The 23,075-nt window shown below is 45.3% G+C and overlaps 1 protein-coding gene across 2 annotated transcripts in view; it reads right to left on the reverse strand.

The window, feature by feature from the left end:
- sox6 (SRY-box transcription factor 6) overlaps nucleotides 1–23,075 on the reverse strand; it is an 83,329-nt gene that overhangs the window by 15,183 nt on the left and 45,071 nt on the right. For both annotated transcript variants that reach the window (XM_080437475.1, XM_080437474.1), the window contains exons 6-9: nucleotides 18,072–18,221; nucleotides 14,952–15,129; nucleotides 13,954–14,195; nucleotides 3,860–3,962 (exon numbers count right to left, since the gene is read on the reverse strand). In XM_080437475.1, the coding sequence (XP_080293601.1) occupies nucleotides 3,860–3,962; nucleotides 13,954–14,195; nucleotides 14,952–15,129; nucleotides 18,072–18,221 (673 nt within the window). The remainder of the gene's footprint in view (nucleotides 1–3,859; nucleotides 3,963–13,953; nucleotides 14,196–14,951; nucleotides 15,130–18,071; nucleotides 18,222–23,075) is intronic.

Genomic DNA, 23,075 nt, shown 5'->3' on the forward strand with positions numbered 1-23,075 from the left:
CCCTTTTTTTCTCCCCCTTTCACACAAGTTGGATGCATTGGATTCTGTGGAGGGTGTGTGTGTGTGTGTGTGTGTGTGTGTGTGTGTGTGTGTGTGTGTGTGTGTGTGTGTGTGTGTGTGTGTGTGTGTGTGTGTGTGTGTGTGTGTGTGTGTGTGTGTGTGTGTGTGTGTGTGTGTGTGTGGAAGCATGGGAACAAATGACTGACATGTTTCAACATGCTAGCTGCTTTCTAACTTTTGTCTGCACCATCCCCTCTCGCATGCCATGAACCTTAAAGGGGGCATGATACATTCCACTTCACGCCATAGCATTACACACAAGAGAGGTACACACACACACACATACATGCACACACACAGAAACACATGCATGCACGCACACACAGCATGTACCCAGTCGGGACAAAATGAGATGTAATTTGGAAACTTCAAAGCGGAAATATGCGTATTATTGATCATGTTGATCTACTCGGCTATTGTTTTTACGAGTTGATATTCATCATGCCTCAAAGCACGTAATCTCTGCCTCACACACAGGGAGACTCTCTTCTTCTGGGAAAAAAATAAAATAAAATCCCAGGCAATAAAAGCCAGGCCTTAATTCCCAGGGCCTGAGCAAGGAAGAAAAACAACAACACAAACCTCTTCCAAACAATCAACTCATAATCAACTCCATAACAGCTCTGAGCTACCCTTGTAAATAAGCACAACATCATCGCTCCGCACGACGACAATACACGACTACTGTTCTTTTCCACTCCATTCCATGCGGATTTTATTAGAGCGACTTCTGGCCAAAACTGCTTGCTTTCTCGCTGTTTGGTTCATAGTGTTACAGTGTGCGTTTAGACTTTAACTCCTGCCTCTATGCATCTCTCTCAACGCCCCCTTTGTTCTCCCTAGACCCTCCATGATGGGGGCGGTTTAGACAAACATACGACCCCAGCACCAGACCCGCTCCACACTGCCATATGTGAATGAACAAAGGGGCTGAGGGGCTGAGGCCTTTGTGGTATTTGTTAATGTTTTTCATCTGCGCTTAAAAAGACCTAATGAATTTGTGGTGGGCTCGTGTGTGTGGCTCGTGGCTTCGCAAAATGAAGGAAGGAAACTCTATCTAATTTCCATTCCTCCGCCGCTATTTTCCAATAGCCCTCGTTAGTACTTTGGCAGCTGTTAATTTGGTTGCTGCATGCTTTGCAAATATTAGTTTAAGCAACCTAAAGCTTTCTGCGAAACGGCAGTGATGACAGAGGTCTGCTGTACACTGGGGCCTGCTCAATGCTACTGCTCTGTTCTGTAGAGAGGCTGCTAAACACCAAGGGGCTTTCACACCCCATCTAGGGGTTTGGGAGGTACACCCAGTAATTTTCCTCTTCAGGAAGCACCAAGGTATTTCATCCAAATGTTGCTGTAGGACAGTGGTTCTCAAACTTTTTCATGAGGACCCCCAAATTAATATTGTATTTAGCCCATCTGAAAACTATTTCGTGCCAGCTAGGGAGACCCATAAAAGATTTGTTTTGTTAAATATTTATGTTTAAACATTTCATTTTTCAAATATATTATTATTTTGTATTTTATTTCAAGATGATTTGAAAATAGAAGATCTACAAGCTCACAACGCTATTTTCAAATAGCTGACGTATACAGGGTTAAAGTGGTTAAACTGATTTTGATGCTATATTAACTAATTTAGCTGGGGACCCCCTGGAACCCCCTCAAGGACCCCTGGTGGTCCCTAGACCCCACTTTGAGAACAACTGTGGTAGGAAACAAGCCCAAACCCTTTAGTACGTCCGGTCTGCTGTTCGTTGGTTATGTTATATTCATCATCAACCAGTTTAATTTAACATTAACAATAACTAACAATGGGCAGAGAGAAGCCCACGCAATCATTTCTCCCACCAGTCAGTAATTATTTTTTAACACCATAATAACTACTGGAGGTTATATGTAGCTAGCAAAGCTAACAGCTGACCACCATGTCATTTTATCTGATGTCCAGGAAACATAAGTTAATATTGGTTACAGCGCAGCTACAGATGCAAGACAATAGTAATGTCTATGAGGGACTTTCTACATAATGAAGGTATTGCAAGCCTGCCTAGATACTGTTGTTTAGTCAACAATCTCCAATTGGTTCAAGGATGAGAACGGCCTCAAAACAAGGATCTCAAAAGTCAACATGTCCTCAGACATGTAAACACACTCGGTCTATAAAAACAGACTTCTTTATGTGGGCACATCATCATAAAACTCTGTCTCACATCTTTCACCCAACCGTGTTTTCCTGTTGGTGAAGTTGAAACAGACAGATATATTTGTGGTGCAGGAGATGAAATGGAGACTGTGCTTTTGAGTTATGTGCAGCGCCCTGGCTCCCAGCCATGCCCCCCCCCCCACCCACCCCTGGGAAGAGGACCTCGGTGGCCCATGGCTCTCCTCTCAGCTAACCTCTGCCTGCTCCTAATCCATAGCCTACTGGGAACACTGACATGAGGCGTCTGGCGCTAGCCTTTCCCTCGGCCCCGCGTGGGACATAAAAAGAAACAACTGAGATGGTGTGCGCCTTGCTTCTGTCCTGACTCCACAGTAGCCACAGAAGGAAGGTTCCCACTGGGGAGGCTGGGGAACCGGCATTTCTGCCCTGGGGGGCTCAGAGGGCTGGGACAGGCTCCGCCACTGTGGATCACATGGGAACCATCTCTTTGCAACCACTAAGTGCACCTCTAATTCTCATCCTCCAGTTTGGGTGTGATGTGAAAGCAGACATGATAAATAATTTAAGCATCTGCTTTGGAGTTAGTAAACAAACAGTCTTTTTTTATGGGAGGTGAACCAAATCTATAAAATCTGTGTGATCTATTTATGCAGAAATATTTCAGGCTTTTTTAAAAAATGGTGGGAAATGGTTCTAATGCGTTGCAATCTCAAAGCGGGTGAAGGCTTGCATTGTCCTGAGAAATATCTATCCTTGTGCTTTCAGAGACTTTCACCCATCAAAAGGTGAGTCGGGTCCATTCTCCCCTTTGCTCCAGCTCTGAAGTACCATGGAAACTGCCACAAATATTTATGTCAGACAAACATTGGTGGACCAAGGTACTTCTTGCTGGAGTGCAGGAGCCAAGGCCACAAAGGGAGATGACGCTTTGTCACACGGGTGCTACCTGAATTTGCACCCCTGTGCCCAGGACCTCAAACAAGCTCGGCGGCAACAGCAGCCAAGCTTGGAGAAAAGCCAGCTTTGTCCTCAGGCAGCCTTGTCCTCCGCTCACCTACCTGTGAAAACCTGGGAGCCAACAGCTTTCAGCCACCCTTTAACACTCACACGCATGCAAGCGTGCACGCACACGTGCACACGCGCATGCGCGCGTACACACACACACACACACACACACACACACACACACACACACACACACACACACACACGCACCTCCCGACCATATGCAGCTGAGCCATGCAGGGCAGCAGGCTCTGCTAGCCCTCACATCCCTCTCACTCCATTGTGCTAAAATGTACAGAAATAGCAAAGCGCTGAGGATCCAGCATGGGTTTTCTTTTTTGCTTTAGTTTTATAACTTAACATGCAGTGTAACATACCGTGTAAAATCCTGAGTGTTAACTTAACTCTGAGAATACAAAATGTAACCAAATGGATCCTTATCGGGACCATTTGGGTACATACTGGATGAATTAACACTGAGGATTTAACTGTGCAGTGTACACAGTGTAGCACTGAATCAATAGACCTTTGTGAAAAATAGGCGATATTAATTAAGAAGGTGGACATTGTAAAAAGAAAGAAGGAAAAAAAGGGTGAAATGTACAGAGAGAGAGGTAGCTATTTTCATACCGTCGAGATCTTCTGGCCTGGTGAGGTCGATAACTCTGTGACCAATCTTTCCATCTTCGCCTAGCTTGCTGAGGTGATGAAGGCTCTCGAAATGTGCCCTCTCCTGTGGAGGAACAGAAGCATTTAAATACATGAACGAACAAAGCAATGAAGTGCTGTACATTACCTCTTCCACTGTAACGAAGTGGTAAAATATGACCCCATTAGGACACATTTTTTATTTTTTATTTTCAAGAAAACGTGTCTTTGATGAATGGAGGTTCTTTTGAAGAGCTGCTCCTTTGAATCGAGCTAGATGTAGCTTTTTCCTTTTCTCATCTCTCTATTCAAGCAGCCGCTATAATGGATGACAGAAGGTGGAGAGACACGGTGCGGACCTTGGGGTTCTGTAAATAGATTTACAGAGGGAATACTTTTGTGATCCCGAGCACACAATGGGGCCACGGCCCTCTCTTTGCAACGCTCAGATTTTTTCCTCTGTAATCTTCTCCCTGCATCCTCCCTGCGCGTCCGCGGCGCCCAGAGCTCAGCACCCATCATTTATTCAGAGTTCATGCTTTGCAGAACACACCGTGTTTTCCCTTTTGTCACATCACTTTATGCTCAGATTAAACTTGGCATCATGTTGTACTCGACACACAATGGAGCCCTGTCATCCGCCGCTCGGTGACAATATTAAATGGCATGTCCATGTGCATTTACAGAATAAAATAACAGCTTTCGGGGGGTCTTTGAATAGTTGTTGCACATTACACTTAATGTATTATGCAGGCGGAGAGTGCCGACTGCCACTGGCTCCATTGTTGAGTGACCTAGTTCCTCAGTGAATACACAGGGCATTAGCACAGGACTGTCTTCCTCTCTAAAGACTCAAGAAAGGGATGGACACTTTGACTCTGCATGATACAAATAATCCCCACTCCAGGTTTTGCCTGGATGACACTAAAAGCAAAGCAGGCGTGTTTGCTGCCATTCAGGAGAGAGCGTTTGTTTCACTCCCAGGGTGAGTGAGCGTGCACTGTCTGCCCCCAGCAACTCTTCATCACACACAGTCTGAGCAGCAGAGACTCAGGTGGGGTCCCAACACAATGCTAACAGCTCCCCTGCCACACACACAGACACTGACACCGACAAACACATTAATCTTTCAGCGCCTCTGTTTTGGTTTTGGATTTTTTTTTGTGTGTGCGTGGTGCTTTCAATGTTTTGTTTTCCGTTTTCCCCCCACATGGGAGTTCATGTATGTTTCTTTCCTTTTCTTCCTCCTAATAGAGGAAGGTATATCAAGTAAACCAACCTAAAATGTAAGGGCCTACAGCTTAGGTTGTATTTGAATTCATGCACTTGGTTGCAGGGTTGGATTTTTCTTTCTTTTCTTTTGTGCATGTTTTGCAAAATACTCAAATAGTATCAGATATTCAAATATTCTTCTTTCTTACAATTCTTTCTCAAAGGGATGACAAGATGAAGGATTAAGACAGCCCAAGTCCATTTGAGGCCTTCAACAGTATTTAAATTTTTCCTACATGCTTTTATTTATTCAAGAACTATTTCTCAAAAGAGGAGACGGTCTGCGTGAGAGACAGAGAGAGTGCTGTAATTTTACATCACACTTCAAGGGGCAGTCATTATTTATGGCCAGCTGAGTGATTCTGATATACAATTAACCACTACCTGCTTATGGCCTGTGATTAGAGGCTGTCTATCTGACGGCCCTTTGCTTACTTAAGTGTTTTCTAATTATGACATATGTGGTGGTCCCCGCTGAGCCAGAGGATGCTTTGTAAAGAGAAGATGAAGTGCCGTGCCTTACTCTGTGCCACGCTCTATGTGAAGCAATATGCAGGCATACACACACGTGCACACACTCACGCACACACACGCGCTCACACGCACGCTCACACCCACGCACCCACCCACCCACCCACCCACCCCCACACACACACACACACACACACACACACACACACACACACACACACACACACACACACACACACACACACACACACACACACACACACACACACACACAGGGCTGTATTCATCACCAAGCCACATTATTGCACTTAATGAAAGAAGCTAGCAGCCCGATGACAACGTGACTGATGTGCGATTAGCCAGACGGGCGATGGTGGTGCTTGGGATGCAACTTGGACAGTCCACCAGGAAGACACAGCATTCGGGGGGGAAGTCTGTAATAAATTAGCCATCTCTTCCCTCCCCTGTGCTCCGCTGGTCCCTCCTGATCAATCAAGTCCTTTTATAAACTCATGATCATTAAGAATCATGTTGGGCTGAGAGGAGGGAGAACAGGGGCCATCCATCAATGCATTTCATTAATACCAAGCTCAGCGCTTGAACTTCTTTCTCCACCGCACAAAGTCATCTGATTAGATCACATCAACACCCTGGCTAGTTGGAAGCCTGAATTAGGCCCTTGTTAGAGCTTTCTATTAAGCACCTCCACGCCATTAGACATAAGGATATGAATGATTTGAAAGGTTTACAATGCTACACATTTGCTTACAGGGGTGATTTACAAATGGTTATCATAAACATAAACTAGCATTTTACATAATTGGGTATCATGGAGGGTTGTGTTACCTACGGTATGCTAATGAACACTGAGCTGTCCATGCAATATGCTGGCACACATTTTCATTACATTTTATATACTGTGTTTAATATACTTATTGGTTATAAGTTTGGTAATTTATACCTGGAAATTAGCATTACAGTTAAAATTATGGCCATAAATTATGTGCACAACATCAGGCTTTTTTGTTTAAAGCCACAAAAATATTCAGTGAACTAATGCTTCTTTACTGCCCACGCATCAAGTGCTGTGATAAATTAATGGCACTTTTATTATTTTATAGTGTCATTAAATTTTTACTGATCACTCTGACACAGAAGAGCAGCAAAGGACATGAAGTAGTATCTAGGGATGCTGGCCATCCTTCCAGATGAGAGCGAGAGAGAGGGAGAGAGAGAGAGAGCGCGCGAGAGACCGAGAGAGATTGGGGGAGATCACTTATGTACAGTATAGTTGCTATGAAGGGTATTCATTATTCATAATTGATAGTACAGCACGGTAGCATGAGGCTTTCAACACACAGGACTGAGAAAAAGCAGAGATTGAGAATGGTGACGGCAAGGTGTAAGAATAATTATATCCAAAAACAAGCAAGGGCTACAAAAGAATAAAGCTAAGAGAGAGAGAGAGAGAGAGAGAGAGAGAGAGAGAGAGAGAGAGAGAGAGAGAGAGAGAGAATACAAAAGATGTAATGGTACACGTCGTTTCCCTCCCATTCTGACCACGACCGCTGGCAAAGCGAGCGGTTCCTCCCTCAAATGACTTCAGCATGCAGCCCTCCATCCCACAAACTAAAATTATAGTAGTGCACTCTAAACTGTAGTGGAAAAATGCCACCCACAATAATCTCATCTGCCCTGCCTGCCTGCACACTCTTTGTCTCTCAACTTTTGGTTACAGATGCATTTTGTTCAGCCCGCATATGGCTGCCCAGTGAAGTCATGGGTCTATAGGAGAGGGGGGGGGGGGGCTGTGGAACTTCTGGTGCAAGGAACCCAGGGAGAGCCTGTGTCAGCGTTGTAAAGAGAGCTTTAATCTGCCTGGCCACAGAACATGTGCCGGAGGCCTGCTGCTCTGCCCACAGGGCGTATTCTGGGGTAGAGGAGGCAGAGGCAGTGTGGTGGACGGCCCCATGCATTGTGCTTACTTCTGCCCTGTACTTAAGCATCACACTGCTCCGCTCCTGTCACTTCCTTTATAGATAGCCCTCGGTTATTGGCAACGCCATTTGGCCCCAGATAGTTCAAATACAGACTCAAGACCAATACAGAGCAAAGTGACAAACTGACAAATTGTTTGGAGAAGCACGTTAAGGAAATGGCTGGACACAGCCATTTCACCAGTTCGAACAATTACTGTTTGAACCTTGTCCATATTTTATCTTAATGACTGTATGTTTATTTACATTTGTATTCCAAAAGCTCACAGAGGAAACCTTTAGCAGCTGCAGGGCTCTAATCAGATGCTTATGTTCTCTACCGTGTCTGGCTACGGCACACACCTGGTATGTGGTACGTTGAAGGCCATGCGTCCCTGACCACAATACAAGGCTTTGTGTGTCAGTTGTCAGTCAGCGCCATGGTCTAAGTCGAGGCTTTGAGGTCCTCCAACTGAAACCCTCAACGATCTGTCCGAAACCTGATGGAGACAAAGGCTGCACTTCTACAGTCGCACCTCCCTGTTCTGCTCCTCATCTGTTTTGTGTTTTTATTGTAACCGATTGTGATGTTATTTATAAGTCTGCAGTCTTCCAGTAGTTGGTAGTTTTGAACCATTTGAATCTTAAGTGCATCCAGCCGTGCGGTGAGTGCATGCTTTCTTTCATGCAGACTCTCTCTTTTAGCAGGAGCTCCCCGTTGCAAAGGCTCGTGCAGCAAGAGAAGTTGAACCAACAGTAGCAACCAGCCACAGACTGGCATCTGCTCTCTGACGGCATTCCATTTCTACATTATCTAAAACAGGTCGACACTTATATTACTGCCACTTGACACCTCGTTGGATTTAAGAATAATTTTAGAATTTTAGAAAATGGGAGTGAGATACAATTCTGGGGTTTTTTCTTTTTCTCTTCTTTGGAGGCAAAACTAGTCAAACCAACAAAATCTGACCTGCTAGTGTAAATGACCCAATTTCAAATGGCAAATTTCATGTGTTGCCATATCTATGTTTTCAGGGTCATTCTGTCGGAGAGCTTAGATCCCCCCCCACCCCTTCTACATGCTGTGCTCAGATCATTTGTGTTGAGCTCATGTATTTTTATGGGTTTCCAGCTCCCAACGACCCTGAACTGTTCATTGGGTCCTCAAGGGATTGTTAAGTTGGGCTTAAATCTCCAACCTTATCAAACACTCCAGGTTGCAAAGTGAAGTATATTAGAGCATTACTGAATCAGCGTAATGTGTAGACTGAACCTTGTGACCTGTTGGACACTGAAGCCATTATGAGCCAACTGCAACAATGGCACAGAGCATAAATGGCCCTTTGTGGCCAAGTCTGCCTCTTCGTCTTTGTTGCATGATCCCTGCGGTCAGCGCAGTCTTACAGGTCTAACTTAACAGGGCCAGAAACATTTTTCAAGCCACTGCAGGATGCCAGAATATAAAATGACGAGTAAAGAAAATAATGGAGCTACCTCAGCCAAATGGCCCAACCAAGACGCGGTCTTGATGTCTTTCTGGGGGAGAGACAAGATGAAACGAAAGACATGATGACCTGGGACTGTAGCCCACACACACAGACTCAGTAGACACAAGCAGGCACAGATGTGTGCGCATGTGGACGCACGTGCGCACACACACGCACACACACACACACATACACACACACACAAACGCGCGCGTGCACACACACACACACACACACACACACACACACACACACACACACACACACACACACACACACACACACACACACACACACACACACACACACACGCGCACACATCAACCAGAGTCATAGACTATTTTTATACTTTTGGCAAATGTGAACAATTGGACAAAGCATTAATGTAAGCAATCTTCAACAATAGCACTTGCTGGCTATGGCCAGTGTCTGGGAGCTGAACATAATCTAATTTGGATGGGCAAACCCTTGTATGCCAGGGATTTACATTGCAGCCAAAACGCCTTGGTTTGCAATTTCCAAGACAGCAGTCGAAAAGGAGCAGAAAATTGCTTCCAGGGCTGCAGACCAGACAAGATTATATTCAAAGTCTTTGTGAGGGCTTTGCCTGAATAGATCTCTGGCATCACGCACGCACACACACACACACACACACACACAGACACACACGCACGCGCACGCGCATACGCACACGCACACGCACACACACACACGCACACGCACACGCACACGCACACACACACACACACACACACACACACACACACACACACACACACACACACGCACATACACACAAGAGCAAGGAGTGTAACCACTATAACCAATAGGTTAGGAGTCAGGATTTGGTGGAGCACAAGTATAAGGCTTAAGCTCCATTTGAATATTTAGGAGCTGAGCTCTGAGATGAGGGAGATGGACAATTGCACTCATCAATATTGAAGAGGGGAGGGGCTGTGGGGCAGAAGAGGGCGGTTCAATAGGTTAATACACTGGCCTTTCACCTTTTGCTTCCAGTTTGGGACATGTCAGCAAAGGAATATATTTTATCCGTGCACCCAGCCTCCAGTGCATCACTTCTGCAACTACTATCACAGCCAGGACGGGACAAAAAAGAAGAAGATGTTATCAGTTTTGAAATTTGGCACAATGAGCAGCACTGGGCTTGTCTTCCAATTCCACATATTCGATGCAACTGCAGGTCAAATGTGTATGTGCTGACATCTAAGTACGATGCACAGTCTCATGAAAAGTACCCTATTCCAACTGCTTGGTGAATAGGGTACTTTACTGATGATATTGTTTATTCAACCATGACTCTGAAACACAGTGCATCCAGTTATAGCCACAGTACATAATAGCAGGAAACAATTCCAAGAGCTACAAATGGATGGGACATATTTGACTCTAGGCATTCTGCCAGAAGCTCTAGATGAAAACCCTCCGCTGGATGAGGAGAAGTTGGTAAATAATGGAACAAAGTAATTGCCCTCTAAAGACAATAATACCTTTAGATTAATATTTCAAGCAGGTAAATTGTTGTGGGGTTGTAAAAAGGTTTTTATGTATTGTGCTGAGGGGATATACTGTAGTAAACGCACAAATAAAAAGACAAGGCAAGGAGACACGCTCCCGTAAAGCATGAATATTTTACATGTCCTCAAGCACAGGGCCTCTCTATCTCCTAGGTCAATGATCAGGCAGAGGGGAAGGGAGGAAGGGGTAAGAGAAAGATAGAGACACGGAGAGAGAGAGACACACACAGAGAGAGAGAGAGAGAGAGAGCAAGAGCGAGAGTGAGAGAGAGAGAGAGCGAGAGAGAGAGAGAGAATAGGGGTTAGGGAAGGATGCATTGTACTTCACCAACACACTTTGTATTAAAAGATAAATTGATCCATCTGTAAGCAGCACTTAGACCCACTCTGCTGCCCGGTCGTTACACTGGGATAAATCAATATTTAATATCCCCGTCTAACGGCCACACTTGATGATTTTAACCTCTCCTTAATCCCATTTATGTTACCTTTTCAGAATCTCCGCCATGATCTCTCTCACCATGATAAACTTCCAAACAAGAGACTGTGAGGGGAGCTATTAAAGAGCGCACCGTATTTATGTCAGGTGAGGCTCTTGGCTGAAATATTAATATTCTGAAACTGACCAAAGTGAAAGCTTTTATCTGGGACATTCAAACCGCTATAGGCTGTTGCCTTGTATCAGCAGAAGGCATCTCTCTCTCTCTCTCTCTCTCTCTCTCTCTCTCTCTCTCTCTCTCTCTCTCTCTCTCTCTCTCTCTCTCCCTTTCACCTCGTGGCAGAATTACAGTCTACTACTGTTTTTCGCTGCAGCAGAAATGTGATGATGATGGGGTAATTATTTTAGCTGACTTGGTAAAGTGTGTCTTTTAATTTTATACCCCCCACCCAAATAGCAACACTGTCACAAGAGCTAAGAGGTGATAGTATCTCAGTCACTGACACGTATCGGAGCTAGAGAACCAGACATGAGCACAGTTCACACACATAAATTTGTCATTTATGAACTGTGTCTGTGTGTACGATCCTCTCACACTATAAAACTCTCAAGTCTCTCGTCCAATAAAGTCAGGCCGGTGTGTTTGATATCATATAAACATAATTTGGTATTTCTCAAAGTCCTCCTATTTAAGAGCCGGTGAGCAGGCTCCACATACACGCGCGCACACGCACGCATGCGTGTAGTGACTTCCCAAGACAGGGAGTCTCTGGTAGTTACCGTTGGCAACCCAATAACCCAAACATACCATTCATATTCTCAACCTGATAGTGCAACTAATTATTATTTGTTGTTTCTGTCTGTGTGCTGTCAATGCTCTGATCCTTCAGTCTCTGCCAGCCTCCCAGCATGCACTGCACTCACTCTTACATCAAAGCCTGCTCCTGAAACACTTTTTTCTCTCCCCCTCTCTCTCTCTCTCTCTCTCTCTCTCTTTCTCCCTCTGTCTCTCTCTCTCTCTCTCTCTCTCTCTCTCTCTCTCTGAAACACACACGCACACGCACACACACACACACACACACACACACACACACACACACACACACACACACACACACACACACACCTCTCTACTCTCAGACTGGAAACAGAGGGTAAAAGGTAGAGTAGAGGTGAGGTGAGGAGTGATTGACTGTGTCAAGTGCTACCCCCCCCATTTAAAAAAAAAACACTCGGCTCACCTGAGATGATTGCTTAAACACAAGCTGAATAGACAGCTTGGCCCACCACAATGCAAGGAAGACAAAACTAAATCAAACAAAAGACAAGCCAGGGAGTGGGGAAAAAAAGGCATCAAGCTCTACCTGCTAAGAACAATGTAGCCGTAGGTGTATGCAGCCTGTTGAAAAGCGCTCTATTCAGTCATTGTTCCAACGCTGCATTCATGTCATGTAGCGGCAGATTCCGCTGCTTGGCTGACCACACGCTCACCTCAAGAGGCAGGGAGGCTCCTGTCCCAAACAGGGACTGCACTGCCAAATCCTGAGTGTCCATTTAACTCCGAGAGGGTACACACGTAACCACCGGGTCCATTTGGTTAAATCAACTATGTGAAAGGAGCTAAAGGGTGCATACCTAACAGGCCTCACACCCACTGATCCTTAAGGCTTCACATGAACAAAGAGAGGCAAGCAAATGGCTTAAAGATGCACATAATAGGGTGAGTCTATTTTCCTTGTTTGAAATGTAAAGGAAAGATGGGATACAATAGGAAAGGATAGATCATATCCCACTTCAATGATAATGGATCAGAGAATAAATCACTATTGCCCGCGGGTGTTAGTCTGACATTAGCTGTCATTAACAAAAGAGAGATTCAATTTCTCCGCATCCCCCTCTGCGGGTCCCACCAATTTATTTGCCTCTCTTCAGCGGAAGCACAGATGATTGCCACCTGCATAGACAGCGATCGCTCCCAAACACCACATTAGAGGGAAATCAAAATAGATATTCATTGACTTTTTTTCTTTTACATACATTGACCTAGTTGAAGCTGTTGGTTGAAAGTGTTGAAGGTGCTGAAATATTAATGAGCCATCGCTCCCAGTTCCTGCCTGCTCCGCAGCCAACTGGCAACATGGCATCAAACTGAAGGGAGGAGGACAGCTTCTCTTTTTTTCTTCTCTATCTCCTTGATTGACTCATCGATTGAAGATATTTTTAAAGGGGATCCCTGGGAGTGTGTGCTCCTGGTACAAAGCGGGCCCCTGTCCCGCGTCGAGGGACGGAGAGGGCCGCAAGTCTGCTTTAATTGGGCAGAGACTTCAGAGCCTTCTTAACCCGCGCCGGGCACTGCCATGGCCTGTCTCGGCCCTCACACACAACATCAACACCAAGTCCTACTCACAGATACTTATGAACGCACACGCACACGCACACACACACACACACACACACACACACACACACACACACACACACACACACACACACACACACACAGAAACTATGCACATGCCAATCAATAGCACCACCCCGCCCTGGACAGGGATTAAAGAGAAATATTGGTCTTAAGAATTAACTGCTAAATCAGAATCACTGTGTTCCAGTTTCTTTCCTCGTGAGTATTTTTATAGTTTATGAAGTTTATGAAGAACTACAGTATGAGTGGCAGCAGTGTCTCTGGTCAAGTGTCTCTTACTATGCTTACTGTAGTAATATGGATTCAACACATTTCTGTATATAATGTTGGATGAAGCTCGTGGGTATTGATCTGAAAATGGGGAACCACACCAGTAACTTGTGTAAAAATCCAAATGAGAACACGCTTGAAAGCGTGTAGTGTACTGTACTTGACAGGGGGAAAAGACAAGACTTTAGCTGCATCATAGCTGACCTTGTCTGCTCTGCAGTTGTTGAGGCCCATGGAGGTGAGGGCAGAGAGCTTGGCCTCCATGCCCTGCTGGTGATGCTGCAGCTGTTCTCGCTGGATCTGCTCCCTCATCTTCCTCGCTTCCTGGATGGCCTTCATCACTGCGTCCTGATCCCCGAACAACGCCGTGGAGTTCAGACTGGATAGGATGTCTGTGTAGGCAGACGCCAACGACACGAAGCGGGGGGCAGAGACATCATAATGATCTGTTAGGACACGCAAACAAAAGTGTAACACACACGACTACACACGCACACACACCCACGCGCACTCTATCCAGTTCAGGTTTGATAGCAGGTGTTTATCTGTCAGATGTGAAGTATCAAAGCCTATAAAAGCTCCTCCTCCTTTCTGTGTGTGTGTGTGTGTGTGTGTGTGTGTGTGTGTGTGTGTGTGTGTGTGTGTGTGTGTGTGTGTGCGTGTACGCACATGTGGCCTACAGTTTGAGTGGGATTATTATGGAGAAGCAGATGCAGTGAGAGCCTGTGCATATCTCTTCTTTGTGTAATTAACATCTCTGAGCTAGGTGAGGCTGAGTGGCAGTTGAGATCACAGACGTACAACAAAAATAAACAGACAGCAGTCCAAGGAGAGCAGCGGAAAACCCACAGACTTCCATTTGCAATGAAAGATGTTCTTAATGACAGTTAGCAGGGCTGAGTTTAACACATGAGAGGGATGGCGGAACAGGAGGGCACTTAAAAACAAAGACTCCCCCCACGACTTCCACAAATCTTGAATTAGAGGGCATTGATTTAGACTTGTAGTTGTAGACCCAGTAGTTAAGCCTGTATTGAGGGAAATACTATTCATTTTTGTTTAGTCTGGATTAAAATCAAACCAATGTGTTTGTATAGTTTGTGTCATGGTCCGATTCTCTAAATACGGAAAATGATATTAACAAAATGTATGATTCTCAGAGATCGTCAGTTGTGTTAAGCAGTGTTTTCGGCATGTCTTACCCAAAGAGCCACGACCCAGGCCTCCAAGGAGGGGGCTAGGGATGCCGCCTTTGCTGACCAGGCTGTTGGGGCTGTTCTTGCTGCCGGAGAACATGTTTTGTGTGGGGGACGCAGGGGACTTGAGCAGGTCTGCTGTCTTAGGCCTGGCAGACAGGTTGAGAGGCTGTGTTCCCTCCTCCTACGCAGCACAGATGAGGGGAAAGAGAGAAGACAGATGTGAATAGGTTGCCCCCCCCAACTCCATTGGAGAAGCTCTGCATTCCCAAATGACACAGATATGCTCCGTTCCTGGTTAATTACAGTGAGGCCCTTTCTTGACCCACTCTCCTTTCCTCTCTTCTCCTCTCCTCTCCTCTCCTCTCCTCTCCTCTCCTCTCCTCTCCTCTCCTCTCCTCTCCTCTCCTCTCCTCTCCTCTCCTCTCCTCTCCTCTCCTCTCCTCTCCTCTCCTCTCCTCTCCTCTCCTCTCCCCTCCTCCATCCTTAGGCACAGTGCCATCACGGTCTTCCTCACAGTTGCCCGGTGCCTTTGTTCACACTAATTAAAGCAGATTCTGCCTCTCCGTACGTCTTCATCTGTTCTCCCTCTCCTCCTCCCTGCTTTCTGTCTCTGCACACTGGTTTGAAGAATAAATAATGACCAGATAACAGTGCTGCCGAACGATCAAAGACAGCTGTTTCATTCATCAGATGTCGACTTACATTATCTACTTCATTAAGTTGTTTTCTAATTGCCTCCCTCATTTGCGCATACTTGGCCTTATTATGTTACACATGATACCAATTGCGACAGTATATAATGTGATAAAAACATAAATCAATCCATACAAGGTTCTATGAGTGGCTTAGTTGTGAGGTGTCAGGGTACTGTACAGTCAGATACGTGTGTTTATTTCCTGGAGTACAGTAGTTGGAGCCGTGTGCAGAACAGGGTGTGAAAGATGAACAGCAGTGTTCTCCAGAGTGCCTACAAGTATGAAACATTGCTTGTCTGAGGACACCTGCTGCCTACATGTGTGCTGGTGGAAGTGAGAACAAGAGGAAGTCAGTGACAGTGGTGGACAGCATGACGTACATTTACTACTTGAGTAGACCTACTGTACTTTTTTGCAAGCACTCAATACACACAAAATATTATGAATTAAGTACTTAATCCCTATTTCAAATATGGTGAAAATGTCTGAATTTCTTTTCCTATTTATTTTTTAAATTGCATTGATATTTAAAAAATATATATAGTTTGTAATTTGTACTTTTGAATACTTGAGTATTTACTTGAGTATATACTTTGTCTACCACTGGTCAGTGGCCATAAAGCTTGTTTCCTCCCTGAGGTATCCATACTTTTTAAACCGTTATTTCATGCCCATGCACCTCCTCTGCATTCAAAACCACGTTTAATTCTTTGAATAATTTTGAAGATTTTTGACATTTGTCGACTATGACATGCCCAAAATAGGGACAACAGTTTTTAATTGATTAACCCAGTCTACGAGAATGTACAAATGGAACCAAATGGACCCTGTTTGTACACTCTCTGAGTTACATAATGGATTAAATTAACACTGAGAATTTTACTGTGTATAAGAATGTGTGTTAATCAAAATACAGGGGTAAACATTCTAACTTTGACTCTCATTTTGTTAGTTTTATGCTAGTGAAAAACATGGTGCATTCAAATCTATTTCACCCCCCCCCCCCCATAAAACGGTATACAAGACTAAAGTGGTCTTAATGAAAAGTAATGAATAATCATGTTGAACTGTTGAAATATTATGCTCAGATGATGAAAAAAATCCCCTTTAGGTAAAGCCACATCAGGAATATGAGTATGCATAGAAATGGCTTGAATATAATAAATATTGCGAGCCCTGAAAAAGCTGTCACTTTGTACATTATAAACTGTGTGCCTACAGCAGTGTTTTAAATAAGATAGGAGCTCATGCTGTCATTAAGTGAGTCTTTTTCAAAGCCCAAGTGTCTCCTTGTCCAAACATATGGCTCAAACACAGACTGCCCCAAGGCCATGTTATTGCAGTGCCAATAACAGTTTGTCATGCAGCGAAGCTGAAAGCAGACAAACAAAACTAAAGGCAATCTAATTCCATCTAAGTATGGACACAGATGGGGCCGTCAGTGCATATTTGCTTGCAATTTATGTTCAACCCCTATCATTTTATGTTCGTAATTTTTGTAGTATTTAGAAGTAGGATCTACTTTGCAGGCGGTTTGTAGTAATAGTGCTCAAAATGTTCTCCACCTCATCGGGTGAATGAAAAATGACATTCATCTGATCAAAGTGGCGTGGAGACAGTTTGATGCCAGTTTTTAGGATGAATTCCCAGCAGGCAGCAAACCTAAAGAATGGTGTGCGTGTGCGTGTGTGCATGCGTGCGTGCATGCGTACGTGTGTGTGTTCGCGCGCACGATTGCGCGTCTCTTTGCCCATGTGTCTGTCTGTGTGTGTAAGCGTCCTGAAGAGAATACCAGAGTGCTGCCCGACCATTTAATGACATGATTTATGTACCTTCTCCATTGTGATATTATTAAGCTAAACTTTTCCAAATGGACGTATGTTTCTTATTATGGCCCAAGTGAGTGGGGATGATGTATATGCCCTATGATCTGTGTGGAGGTCTGGTGGATCCATGCCATACAGCAGCAGAAAAATACCTCCTGTATTTGGTTTATTTACAAGGCACAAAAAAAAAGAAATCATCAATCCTGCTTTTTTTCCCCTGCATTTGCACAACACTGTTTAACTTTTCTGTCATAATGGTTTTGTTCCATCCCGGTTACAAAAAAAAATCAGGAGGAAAAAAAAAACACAGTTTCTTTGTGATCAGAAACCATGTGTTCCACAAATTACTTGCTTGGAGCAGCCATAACCATAGCAACCTTGTCCACAGAGTTCTGGTTGAGAGAGAGAGGGCCTTGTTAAAACCTCACAGATTGATGGGCTGCTTGAAGTCGGGCTCTGCAATGGTCTGCTATAACACTGATGCAGTGCGCAGCGACGCTGGTTGCTATTTTACTGAGACGGGACCAAGGAGCCTAGATCAAGTGCCGCTTAAGGCCCAAGATGGTGGGCAGCGACGGGGAGGATGGGTGTGAGGGTCGTACCTTAATGTGACTGACAGGGCTGGAGGACCTCTTGTCATTCTTCAGAGAGGAGGGAGAGATGGGCCCACTGGAGTTCGGGGGCTGGGGAAGAGGGGGCATCTTGGCTCCGGGAGAGACCTGCATGCTGGCAAGTTGGGCGGCATACAGTTGCTGTAGGGAGGTGGAGAAAGCCACAAGGCGTTAACATCCAAAGCCAGCAAACATTCAAAGTTTTATATTCTCTCTTTTCCTCTCCCTAAAACTGTCTCTGCTTCTCTGTCTGCCTTCATCTCCATCTCTGCTTCTCTCTCTCTCTCCCTCTCTCCCCTCTCTCTCTACGTCTTTCCTCTCTTTCCATGAGGCTGGCAGAGAACCTCCATCAAAGGTCTTAACTGTATTTCAAAGGCTGAACCCAAAGAGAGACAGCAGTCTTAAAAACCACACAGAGATGGCTTTCATTCAAGATACTTGGAGGCCTTATTTTCCACTCATCACAGAGAAAAGTTTGCACACTGAATGCAAGTGTGTTAGCAAAGTGAACTCTCTTCTCTCTGGGTCTACACGTCTTGCTATTGAAGTTTCTGGCCCGTGATTTGTCCTCGTACAGTGCAGCCATGTGAGCCTGTCTAATTCGTCCACCATCCCACAATGTTAGAAATCCCAACCTCAATTGGACTGCCATCACAGGATACGTTAAAACACATACATTATTAAGGCTTAGAAACTCGCACAAAGACCATTGATGTCGTCACACGTATTTTCCTTGGCGTTCTATCAGTACGTTCTCCAACCATTGGTGACATGACCTGTCAAACGTGTGTGTGGCGCAAATGCCAAAGCGTTCGGTGACGCTTATCCCAGTGACGGGGTTGAACTCTGATTGATAATTGATGTTTCTACCACTGGGCTGATTGTCTGGCGTACATACGGAGTGGTTGGGGATATTGATACAAGGGTTGAATGTTTAAAAAGGGGGGGGAATTAATACATAAAAAGGCTGGCGAGCCACTGATCCTGCTAATTGTGTGTTGGATTCAACTTTGGACAAAGTACTGTAAAACATATCATTCTTCTTTATTTTAGATAAACTCACAGTTCAGTTTCATTACATTTTCATCCATTACATCGTTTGGATATCAATAATGCAAACACGGAAAAAAAAGAAGAAGATGACGACTGGAAAGCTTTGATGTCGATAATTTTTGTATTGATTGGCCACCTGGCAAGTGGCTGAATTGGTGTTAGTCTCCTGACACAAATGGCAGGGGGGTTTGTTACATACAACCGCTTTCTCAGACCACCTCCTCAGAAAGAGACAGAGTGTCTCCACAGTATATAGAGCCCCTAGAGAACTCCTCATCAGACACACAGCATCCCCGAAAAAAAAAACACTGGCTGTGCTATCACCAAACTATATACAGCAAGCCTTTTGGTTTACTATGTTATTCACTCAAGCTGTTTGGGAGAATCTGTTTTCCGGCAGCTAAGCGGCATGCTCTGCCTAATTTCCCGGTTTGAGCAGCCATGTACAGTACAGAGAGACTGCATTTGTGTGGATGGAAAGAGAGAGAGAGAGAGAAAAAACGACAGCCCCGGTGTCAGTGACCTGGGTGTCCCACCTTTGGCAGTGCGGACGCAGACGACTAAAGCCAAACAAAGCATTTTGTGTCCGTGCACATATCTCCAGATATAAACACGTACGCAGTCCTAGAAGAAACTTTATCGCTGCCACATAAGCGGCGGTACAAAAGGGCCATTCTTCCAGGGGGACCTGGGGATAACAACAGCACATGGGCAGCGGAAATGACAGGCTGATTATGTTCCCACAATGATAGCACTGCCCCCACCTCGCTCACAAGCAGCCTTTTGTCTTCAAGAGGAGTGAGTGGACACGACTCTGTTTTCTTCTCCCGTGAGGCGGTCTCTCTGAGTAAATCTGAATGGTAAAGGTAGAGTGTGTGCGTGCGTGCGTGCATGCATGTGTTTCTGTGTGTGTGTGTGTGTGTGTGTGTGTGTGTGTGTGTGTGTGTGTGTGTGTGAAAGAGAGAGAGTTTCTGTTGCCTGCCTGTGACTCCAGGCTACTGGTAGACGAGCGGAAGCGGGATCTGTTGGACAGATGTTTGTTAACAGGCCTGTCGATGGCCGTGTCCCTGACCTCGAGTGGGAAGAACTTTATTGTCCCGGAAAAAGAGCATAATTGGACTTTGCCTCAAATTAGAGGCAGTCGGGCTTCCCTTTGTGAGCGCTGATTAGCAGGTCAGTGCCACGGGGTGGGAACCAAGGGTTCCAACAGCTCGCCTCCAGGAGTCAAAGAACAATAAATACAATCAGGAGGGTCAGGAAAATGAAAAGTGTGTTGTTGATCCTTCATCCACTGCTCAAGAACAGGCAGACGTGAATTCCTGTTCATATCTTCCAGGCTCAATTGTATGCAGTTATAGGCCTTTTTTCTTTGGAATTATCTATAGACTGAATATCCTCATACAAGATTTGTAGTTAGAGCTCCGATGCGATTTCACCTCCCAGCCGCTAATCAGAGTTAACTGGACTTAACTAAGGTCCAAATAACAGTCAATCAAACAGGCGGTGTGGGGCCCGAGAGGCTGGGTTAAGTAGACAGACTGATGCGTGATGAGTGATGCTTTATCTCTCCATTCCCAGCCAGGACACATGTTCTAGTCCCCTAAGCAGAGGACATCTGCCTGCCCCTCCCAGTACACTCGAACACCCCCCCCCCCCCCCCACACACACACACACACACACACACACACACACACACACACACACACACACACACACACACACACATACACGCCAAGCCTTCTTGCCAAGCAAGGGCAGGAGAAGGCTCATAGTAATGAGGGTCAAGCTGAAAGTCAATGCAGGGACCAGGGTCTGTACTGTGGAAAGGAGTTGGCAAAAGACCAGTCGTGGAAGAAGTTCTAAGATTCTTTTTTTTACTTAAGTCAAAGTACCAAAATCACAATATAAAAATGTATGTTACAAGTAATAGTCTTTTTTTATTATTTAAAAAAAAGAAACAATATCGTGTCAAAGGTTGTGTCTAACCTAGACAGAGGATCTAAATGTCTCAATAAGATCAGGGAGACCAAATACAACCTCCCAATTGTATGTTATATTTTAACATACTCTACCATACAGATTTGACTTTTTTTTTTTTATCATAGAGCTTTAACACTGAGGACTTTTATGTGTATATCACTTTTGAGGGGCAAAGAATATCTCAAAAGAGATATGGCAATTGAAGAATTATTTGTTTTTGTTTTGATTGAGTCAAAAGGCATTGACAATGCCTGGTCCACTGTAACCTCTTCCTGTGCCTTTGTAGTAGTAGTGTGTGTGTGTGTGTGTGTGTGTGTGTGTGTGTGTGTGTGTGTGTGTGTGTGTGTGTGTGTGTGTGTGTGTGTGTGTGTGTGTGTGTGTGTGTGTGTGTGTGTGTGTGTGTGTGTGTGTGTGTGTGTGTGTGTGTGCATGTTTCCTCTCTTATTTCCCAACTCAGAAACATGAATGAGAAAACTGAACAAAGCCCCTGTGTTTGCCACACCTACAGCAGTGACCAGCAAACTGTTTAAACACAACACAACACACACAACACACACACACACACACACACACACACAACGCACACACACACATGGTGGCACGTGCGCGCTCTGTGTGACCCCCCTACCCCCACCCCATCTCCCAGCAGAGTAAAGCAGATCTCAGCGAGCATGGATTCCTAAATGAGCCCGGCAGGCCCCAAGGTCAGCCAGTTAGCCTCTGGTAATTAAAAACGAGCCCTCTGGAGGCAGCAGAGGTTAAACGGAGAGATTCACTTTTTTTCTGCCTGCGACAACATTATAGCCAGATTACACAGTCTGCTGATGATGTCGGACATGATGGCACACTCCTGTTCGCACTGTCACTGTATGACACGCAACCAATTCTGACAGCGTTGCCACCCTGCGCCTAAAGCAACAATGCTCATAAATATTATTTAAACTTTTTTCTCCCTTCTTTTTGGGCTTGTGTAAGAGTAAATTGCTTCTGGAATCAGTGTTTGGCTACCAAATTTTATATATATTGAGGCGCTGGGCAACAGCACAGCAACAGATGCTTGAAAATACAACACATGACTGTGTGTAGCACTGGATGTTTACATCTGCTACTCAATCAGAGAGATTCACATACAGTATACTGTAGTAGCAAAGTGCACTGAATATAAACAACGTTATTCCGTAAGTTCGCAAATTGCGAATAACAGCAGTCTCTATCTTGTTTATTTTAGGACCACCACACCCTTTCTCATTGTGTGTGTGTGCATGCATGAAGGTGGGCACACACATTGTGCGTGCGTTGTTGTTGTCTGTCACTGTGTCAATATCTCATTCACCTCTGCCCGCGCCGCGTGAAGCACTGGGGTGGATATGAGGTTATTAATTGTGCTCCGGTGCACCGCGCCGTTTAAAAGGCAGCAGAGCGCCAGCCCCGTTTGCCACAAGGCTTGTACAGGCTCATTGCCCAGGGCGAGTAGGCAGGCTGACCCGGGCCTGGCCCAGATGTCAGGAGTGGAGGAAGGCGTCCTGGTGCACTGTGCCGATGCTTTCCAGTATGGCCCCAACATCTGCCTCATCTGCTGGCACCCAACCTGCTCCCTGATACTCCTCTCTCCTCTCTGCTCTTTCTCTCTCTCCCTTCTTTTTCAATCTGTCCTCAGCCATCTTCTCAATCTCTCACACACGCACGTGCACACACACACACGCGCGCGCACACACACACACACACACACACACACACACACACACACACACACATACACACACACGCACACACACACAGAGAGACCTCCTCATATCAGTGTATGGGTTCTTCTGGCCCAGGGGCCCGAGCTCCAGACCTCCCATTCATTGCTACTCACTGCATTATCCACTCTATCTGTCCATCTGTCCCTCTGTTCGCCGCTGCCTCTATCCAGCTGCTCACCTAGCCACCCTATTAGCCAGCTCTCCATACACAGCCAGC

Source organism: Gymnoscopelus braueri (assembly GCF_963280865.1).
Source record: "Gymnoscopelus braueri genome assembly, chromosome: 1".
NCBI lineage: Eukaryota > Metazoa > Chordata > Actinopteri > Myctophiformes > Myctophidae > Gymnoscopelus > Gymnoscopelus braueri.